Source organism: Propithecus coquereli, unplaced genomic scaffold (assembly GCF_000956105.1).
Source record: "Propithecus coquereli isolate 6110/MARCELLA unplaced genomic scaffold, Pcoq_1.0 Scaffold969, whole genome shotgun sequence".
Taxonomy (NCBI): Eukaryota; Metazoa; Chordata; class Mammalia; order Primates; family Indriidae; genus Propithecus; species Propithecus coquereli.
The window spans coordinates 55,714-64,824 of record NW_012156051.1 but is presented as its reverse complement, the minus strand read 5'-3'; the positions used below and the strand labels follow the sequence as shown (position 1 = coordinate 64,824).

Sequence of the window (9,111 nt, the reverse complement as noted above, 5' to 3'; positions counted from 1 at the left end):
TATTTCTCCCTTCTGTTGCTGGGTTTCTGGGTAGTTAACCCATATCCTGCCTCCCATTTGTTCAATAGGAATTTTCATTTTTACTTGAATCTTTGAGTAGAACCAGGTGTACTTGTCCGGGTTTAATCATTAGATTGTGGTCAAATTGCTCTCCCATATCGTGTGAACAAAAGTGAATGGAAATTTTCGTTTTAGAAATTGTACTTTTGGACTTAGCCCCCGGCTGAGAAGTAAGAAGGCCGAGCGTACGGATGGCAGCGAGGGGTCAATCCAAGCCTGGCGTTGGGTCGGGGGTGGAGGAGTCGGAAGTGGTTGGGGTTTGGGGGAGGAGATCCGCTCACACACAAGAGGAGAGTGTTGAGCCGCCATATCTGCTGCTGCCGCCGCAGTTGCGAATGCAGCATCGGCGCTCGGCTGCCTCCGCGGTGCCGCTAAGGATCCTGTCGCTGCCGCTTGGCCCTTCGCTCCTGCTTCCTTACACCCGCTGGCGGAGCCCGCTCTTTCTGGCCTGTTGAGCCCGCTCCCTCCCTGCCGCACATCAGGTCCTGAGACCATGGATCCGGGCAGCAGCAGCAGCGACTCGGCACCCGAGTGCTGGGACCAGGTGGACATGGAAACCCCGGGTTCGGCCCCGAGCGGGGACGGAGTCCCCTCGGCGATGGCCGAGGCCCAGCGCGAGCCCCTCAGCTCGGCCTTCAGCCGTCAGCTCAACGTCAACGCCAAACCCTTCGTGCCTAACGTCCACGCCGCGGAGTTCGTGCCGTCCTTCCTGCGGTGCCCGGCCCAGCCGCCCACCCCCCTGGCCGGCTTCGCCAGCAACGATGAAACCTGTACCGGCGCGGGAGACCCTCAAGGTAAATGGCTGGGACGGGGGGCACCTGTGGAACCTTCCAAAGAGGAGCCCTTAGTGTTGTGTGAAGGTTCCAATGCAGCCCTTACCATGGAACTTTCAGAACCTGTTGTAGAAAATGGAGAGGTGGAAATGGCCCTAGAAGAATCGTGGGAGCACAGTAAAGAAGTAAGTGAAGCCGAGCCTGGGGGTGGTTCCTTGGGAGATTCAGGGCCCCCAGAAGAAAGTGGCCAGGAAATGATGGAGGAGAAAGAGGAAATGAGAAAATCGAAATCTGTGCTCCTACCCTCAGGTGCTCCTAAGAAAGAACACGTAAATGTGGTATTCATTGGGCATGTAGATGCTGGTAAGTCAACCATTGGAGGACAGATAATGTTTTTGACGGGAATGGTTGACAAAAGGACACTTGAGAAATACGAAAGAGAAGCTAAGGAGAAAAACAGAGAAACTTGGTATTTATCCTGGGCCTTAGATACAAATCAGGAAGAACGAGACAAGGGTAAAACAGTAGAAGTGGGTCGTGCCTATTTTGAAACAGAAAAGAAGCATTTCACAATTTTAGATGCCCCTGGCCACAAGAGTTTTGTCCCAAATATGATTGGTGGCGCGTCTCAAGCTGATTTGGCTGTGCTGGTAATCTCTGCCAGGAAAGGAGAGTTTGAAACTGGATTTGAAAAAGGTGGACAGACAAGAGAACATGCGATGTTGGCCAAAACAGCAGGGGTGAAACATTTAATCGTGCTCATTAATAAGATGGATGATCCCACAGTAAATTGGAGCAGTGAGAGATATGAAGAATGTAAAGATAAACTGGTGCCCTTTTTGAAAAAAGTCGGCTTCAGTCCAAAAAAGGACATTCACTTTATGCCCTGCTCAGGACTGACAGGAGCAAATATTAAGGAGCAATCAGAGTTCTGCCCTTGGTACACTGGATTACCATTCATTCCATATTTGGATAATTTGCCGAACTTCAACAGATCAATTGATGGACCAATTAGGCTGCCAATTGTGGATAAGTACAAGGATATGGGCACTGTGGTCCTGGGAAAGCTGGAATCAGGATCCATTTTTAAAGGCCAGCAGCTTGTGATGATGCCAAATAAGCACAATGTGGAAGTTCTTGGAATACTTTCTGATGATACTGAAACTGACTTTGTGGCCCCAGGTGAAAACCTCAAAATCAGACTAAAGGGAATTGAAGAAGAAGAAATTCTCCCAGGATTCATACTTTGTGATCCTAGTAATCTTTGCCATTCTGGACGCACATTTGATGTTCAGATAGTGATTATTGAGCACAAATCCATTATCTGCCCAGGTTATAATGCGGTGCTTCACATTCATACTTGTATTGAGGAAGTTGAGATAACAGCCTTAATCTCCTTGGTAGACAAAAAGTCAGGAGAAAAAAGTAAGACACGACCCCGCTTCGTGAAACAAGATCAAGTCTGCATTGCCCGTCTAAGGACAGCAGGAACTATCTGCCTTGAGACATTCAAAGATTTTCCTCAGATGGGTCGCTTTACTTTAAGAGATGAGGGTAAGACCATTGCGATTGGGAAAGTTCTGAAACTGGTCCCAGAGAAGGACTAAGCCATTTTCTTGATGCCTCTGCACGATACTGTGAGGATAATTGACTGCAAAAGTTCACCACCTCTTATTTACTGCCCATTGACAGACTTTTCTTCATATTTTGCAAAGAGAAATTCACAGCAAAAATTCATGTTTGGTCAGCTTTCTCATGTTGAGATCTCAGTTATGTCACTGTTGAATTTACCCTCGAGTTTCCTTCCTCTATACCACTCTGCTTCCTTGGACAAAATCAGTAATAGCTTTGTAAGTGATGTGGATGTAATTGCCTATAATAATGAAAAATTAATCTATTTTTTAATTTTTCATTTTCCTTTAGGATAATTAGACAACCCTTGTTCCATGCAGATCAAATCAGAGTGTGTCAGTGTGTGTGTGTACATGTTAAAAAGACAACTAACATGTGAATAAAATACTCCATTTGAAACTCTTCGGTATTTGAAATGCTTTTGAATAATATTTAAAATTTGTATGTACTACTATTCAGTTAGCTTTTTTAATTTCTCAAGTAATTGAATGTGTCTTATCACTTGGACTTTTAAAAACTATCCTCCACTGCTTTAAATGAGGAATATACAAACAACACAAAAGTTTGTATTAAAGGAAAAAATTTTAATTTTGAAAAAATTTAGGGCTCTTCCCAATAACCTTTGTTGTCATTGTCCAAGTCCAGTCAATAAAGGAGCCTTTCTGCTTCCCCCTTGTGATTTGAAAATGAAAGGCTCTGGCCATCTTTATTTGTACAGTAATTCTTCACTTAACATCATTGATAGGTTCTCGGAAACTTCAACTTTAAGGGAAATGATGTATGGCAAGTCCCCAAATAACGTCATTCAACAGTATTTTGTTATAAAGTTGATGAGGAAAATATGGTTTTGTTATATGTCGTTTCACTTAGAGTCACAGTTTCCAAGAACCTATCAACAACATTAAATGAAAACTTACTGTTTTCCTTCAGGTCCTATAACATTGAACATGGCCGAATTACAAATATACTTGGGGATTCAGACCATATGTTGACTAGACTTTTATCTGTACTCCATCATCCTAACACACTCCTTGGTTTTGTTCACCATGAAACTTATGATGTGGGACACAACACAATAAGGGGCATGACTATTGAGAAGATAAATACTTGCAATAGGGCCATAGGTCATTTAGTAAAAAGTAAGGGTTAGTGAGGGTCCTGAGCTGGGAAATGAGACCACTTCACCCTTCTATACTTAAGTGCTTGGAGTTGATAGGAAAGGTAGAAGGTCATTTTTATAATTAGATCACGACCTACTCTTGGGGTCAGAAGCACTGGACATTTCTCTGAACTTCTTGAGGAAAACACCAATTGTGGATTCTGAGGTGGCTATATTTATTGCCAGGAGAGCAGCCTTGTAACCTGCATACCTATCGACAACTGAAGAATTTTCTGTCTTGGTAAGTGGGTAGTGGCCCAGTGCAAACACCTGCCCGATGATGGGCAGAGCCAGTTTCTCTTCGGCATAGTAAGAGACGGTTTGCTTTGCTGGTAAACCTCACACTCGTGGCCTTGTTGAACAGGTGTGGAGACTGCTGCCACAATACCCTGGGCCCATGCTCAGGCAAAGGCAGTGTCCCCTTCTCCGTGGTCCCTTTGTGTACCAGTATACATCCAGGGTGTCTAACCTGTCAGAGACAGCCACACTGGTCTTGTCAGAGCATCAGTAGTATGGCTGTACTGTGAATCATCCATCATAGATCTACATGGCACCCACATGGGAAATGAGGATTTTTACTCTGTCATATGTCAACCAGTCTAATCTACAGGGATGTGCCCCATACTGTCTTGGACCCAGTTTTTTATTCATTAGAATGTCACTAGCAAGAGCTTCATCTTTATCATAAGGGTTCCCCTTCTTCTTGGCTCTGTGTGCTGAACCAATCCAGTACTTGAGTTTTGCCCTGGCAGCCACTTTTTTAAGAAAAATTATTTTTGATGCTGCATCAATCTCACTGTTTTGTAATTTTATTAATTTACCAATAGGATTATTGTGGATATCTTCCACTGATAGGCCAAAACCACAAGCCAGGACAGAACTATTTGTCTCCATCCAATTTGAATAATTTCCTATTAAAACTGGCTCCTAAATATCTTAGTCAGTTGTTTAGCAATTTCTCTACTAGGAGCTCTGAATTGTATATATAAATAAATATATAAAAATACACACTATATACATATACATTATATATATGCTGTATTTATATATACAGCATATATATAATATGTAACCTGTGTGTGTGTATATATGCACACATGCCTTCAGAGAAAAGGATATAAATCTTTGGAAGTAGATTTTAGAAACCAATTATTTGCATTTCAGTGAGGAGCAGATCATCCAGGTGGTTGGAGACACCAGACTCTGGCTGTTTAAGAAAATAGATACAAATTCACAGTAACATTTCTTTCTAACTTCCTGGATATTTTACTTTATAGTTGTTGATACCTGGGGGTGTTTTTCAATACTCCAAATTGGAGCCATTCACAAACACAGTACTAGTTTCCATAGAGCATCCAATTACTTAATAAAGCCATATTCAGGGAAGTATCCCTTCAGAGGTACCCTTTTGCCTCCAATTCAGACTAGTTTAATTTAACTATCTTCAGAGCTTCATCTCCAGTTCCTAGCAGCCAAGATAACACAGAATCTCCTCAAGTCTGGCTGAATGCATGCTGTAAGTACGCTATGAACTTCCTACTTCAGGCTTTCTCAGTGTCTACCCATTGGCTCTTGGCAACTTTTCTCCCAAGGTTCCTTCTTTATTCCTCTGGTCATTATGGGACAAATCTGAGGAGATTCAAGGAAAGGGGCCAACTTATTCTGTATTTCAGCAAAGACCCAAAAGGGAATGAAGTGGGGAAATTTGGTCTAGGTAGAAGCTAGCAGACTTCCACATTGCTCACTTTGAGCATCTTTCTCTGGTACCCAGGAAAAATTGCCAGTGCTTTTATTATCCACTAAGGTCAGTGTTCCAGTCCTTAAAAGACAAATCCTCTCTCAAAGTAGACCCTCCTTTCACAGTATCATGATTTTGGTTCACTACAATGCAAGAACCTGCCCTTTTAAATGTTTACTTATATATATTTTGCAGTACAAATACTCAACTCACTCAGTTAAACGGGACTGTAAAGTAGCAGGGAGATAATTAGTTATCATGTCATGGTCATTAAAAAAGAAACTATCCAACAACCGCAGAAGTTCTGTGAAAACCTGAGCATTTGAACATGTTCACATTCCTCCAGTGCCTGTTTTAATATTCAGTATACCTATATTTTCTGTTGAGACTTGGCATATTTCTAGTTTTCAGTTATAATATCTACTCGTAGTTGGCCATTGAGGGAAAGGAGAATTTGATCCGAGACTTCTCCCCAGCGACACTACTAATTACTTCCATGGAGTGGAAAAAGTGGACTTGCCTTAGAGTTTGGGAGAGGCTTTTTCCAAGCACCCCGTGTGTGTTTGTTAATGTTAGACAAATCACCAAAATCAACAAGGAAAAGGAAAAAGAAAAGAACCTACTGAATGAATATGCCATGTATCAGAAAACAGAGGGGAAGAAAGCTTTACTTACATACAAAAGGGCTCAGCTTACGATTTTACACTATATAGCCTGTAGAAAATTGAATATTGGCTTTCTACACAGTTCAATCTTGCATTCAACTATGCCAGATTGTTTAGAAGAAATGTGTCTAAATTCTAGGGAGATTCTTCCCGTACTTAGCCTTAAGAAAAATTGTAGTTTCTTTTGATAAATCAGTGTTGATAAAAGTTTCAGGCACTAGGACTCAGGCATCAATCAAAAGGGATTGCAGCAAAGCCCCTTATTTTCTACTCATTAATAGTAAACAATCAGGATTTGCATAAACATAATTTGCAGACATTTCTCAGCCCTCTAATGAAGCTATTTCTCTCTTTAGTTGCTGAAATTTTTCAAAAGTCCAAGCAGAAATATTGGAACCTGGCCTCAGTTTTAGCATAAGAGGACCGAAAAAAAAAAAAAAGGATTTGTTCACAGTCAAGCTGCTGTACACAATCATGTCACTGCATCTCTCACTTGATATATGTCCGATATATATCCAATTATAGCTCTTTCACATTTGGGACACCAAGTAAAGGCTTCTTCTATTCTCTAACAGAAACTTAGATGAATTATCTTCTCCTGAGACTGCTTCAATTGCTCTACTGCAGTCTAGCAGAGACCTTTTGCCACACCAATAAATTCACAGAAGAAGGACTCACTGTCACATGACAAGTGACCAAGAAATACCCCAAATGGCTTCTGCAGATTTAGCTGGCAGTCCCTGGATTAAACGTTAGTGTTTGATCTCCACCCTTGAATTTCTTTTTGGATTCTGCTTTAATTGATGTTCCTATGACACATATTATTTACCTTTCTAGACTGCCTTAACTTCTTTTGCCAATTTGGTAGTGTATAAGTGGATAGCTCAAATAAAATGTAGTATTACATTTATTAAACATCCAAAGGCATAGATCCTGAGTGATGCTAATGACAGAACGCTGTATCTCCATCCAAGTTCTTCAGTGCTTGCCAAGCCAAAAAGAGTTCTTATCTGAAAGGGTAGACGATCCACAAGCATAAATTTTATACATTTAAGAAATGAATTCAGAGAATTTAAAGGTCAGGAGATATATTTAAGGAGGCCCTAACCTTAAAGCATGATGATTGATGCCAGATCATCCTGGTGGTGAGTAAAATGTCGTGACCAAATGTTAACAAAATTCAAGAACTGTTTGCCTCCATGGACGGCACACTATTCAAGGCCTGGAGGAAAAGTGGGGGTATGAGAAAGATAATACTGATTTCCTAGCAGAATCTGAGCTGTGCCCACACATGGCCAGGGGACGAATGTATATCAGATTCATTCTATAAGACAAAGAAGTCAAAGGTGCGTATGGTACAGGCAGGGAGCATGGCAGCCAGTTCTGAGGATGGTGAGATCGCCAAGCCTCACAGACCCCCAAGTATAAGTGTTAGACTCCACACTATCTACCAGCGGCTGACTGAATTAGTGGCACCCAAGATACCACATGTGACCTGAGTGTGCAGACTGGTAATAGTTAAAATGAGGGGCAAGTTCTACTCAGGGTGACTCTCGGGCCCTCAACCCTGCCAACAGCTCCCACCATCAGGATGGTGGCCAGAATCAGAATATGTTCTCCTCCTGACAGGGGCTATGCCTAGCACTGTGCTGAGCAAACAAGGGACCTCTTTCTCTTTTCATGTTATTTCCGACGGTGATCTTGGTAACCTACAAACTTGGCAGAGAGAAAAAGTAATGCCCCATGGAGCCCCCAGTCAGAATGCTGAGCAAAGCACCTGGCCCTTCCCCTGTGAGCTTCTGGTCTCTCATGCACTGACATGGAGATAATGCCAGTTGCTTGTTTTATAAGACTGTTCTGAGGACTGAACAAGGTTCAGGTACCAAAAGTGCGTGGACATAGTATATGCCTCAATTATTGAAGTTTGTTCCCTTCAGTCCATATCAAATGCTTACCCCTGGCTATGTTTTTGACCCTAGGAGTTCTGCTTTTCCTTTCTCACTAGATTGGCTGACTGCAGACCCAACAGCCCTTCCCACCAATATCAGGTGGTAAAAACACTGATTTTGTTCAAGGAAGCAATATGTCTTGTCCTGAGGGGGCTCCCTCGAGTTTTTTCAGTCATGTCTATCATGATCCCTTTTGTTCGATGATGGTTTTGCAGCCTTCCCTGCAACTATCAGTGGACATGTGACACAGTTCTGCCCAATGAGGTGTACAAGGAATGTGTTAGGATTTCTGTAGAAGATACTATTTCTTAATAAGAAGGACAGACATGAGAGAAGAGGAGGGTGGTACTTGGAATGTGATAGAGATGCCTGGAGCTGTTGCAGCCATGTTGTAGCAAGCATGAAATCACAGAGTCAACTTGCTGAAAATGGTTGAGAAGGAAGATGAACACCTTGGTGTCTTTGTGGGTCTGTGAGCAGCTGAATCAGCACAAGTGTACTTCTAGACTTCTTATCTGGAGGGGGAAAAAAAGAATAAGGTCCTGTTTGTTTATACCATTAACTCTAAACTTTAGTTGCATAGTAAACTCATTTAAAGGTATCATTTAGAAATACTAATATCCTAGTCCCAAATCCAGAAATTCTGATTTCATTAGTCTGTATTGTGGCTTTGGGCATTTTAAAAAACTTTCTGTTATAAATAGCAAATACATGACAAGATATCTTAATAACATTATAAAGAATGCTTGTAGATCTCACACAACTTCATCAGTTAATAACTCATGGTCAATCTTATTTCATCTAAACCCCGACCAACTTATCTCCACCAACAGGTTATTTTGAAGTTAAACCTAAACATCAGGTCACATAGTAAAAGATTATTTCAGTATGTAGTTCTAAAAGATGTAGACACTTTAGATTGAGGGCGGTGGCTCACATCTGTAATCTCAGTGCTTTGGGAGGCCAAGGTGGGAGGATTGCTTGAGGCCAGGAGTTGGAGGCCAGTCTGGGCAACATAAAGACCTCGTCTTTACAAAAAATTTAAAAATTAGCTGGGTGTGGTGTGGTGGCTAGTGCCTGTAGTCCCAGCTACTCAGGAGGCTGAGACAGGAGGATCCCTTGAGCCCAGGAGTTC

At 42.0% G+C, this 9,111-nt stretch overlaps 1 protein-coding gene across 1 annotated transcript; it reads left to right on the top strand.

Annotated features, from left to right (window-relative positions):
• The first annotated feature begins 332 nt into the window (after window positions 1-332).
• GSPT2 (G1 to S phase transition 2) lies at window positions 333-2,867 on the top strand. The gene is made up of 2 exons (XM_012665132.1): window positions 333-854; window positions 954-2,867. Exons 1-2 carry the CDS (start codon window positions 554-556, stop codon window positions 2,438-2,440), a joined length of 1,788 nt encoding a protein of 595 aa, XP_012520586.1. The 5' UTR covers window positions 333-553; the 3' UTR covers window positions 2,441-2,867.
• Window positions 2,868-9,111: the final 6,244 nt, after the last annotated feature.

Excerpts from the sequence above, each read along its gene's own strand:
- GSPT2 (XM_012665132.1), top strand. The coding sequence starts at position 554 with ATGGATCCGGGCAGCAGCAGCAGCGACTCGGCACCCGAGTGCTGGGAC. Across the intron at positions 855-953 it reads CGGCGCGGGAGACCCTCAAG|AACCTGTTGTAGAAAATGGA; the intron begins GTAAATGGCTGG and ends TGGAACTTTCAG.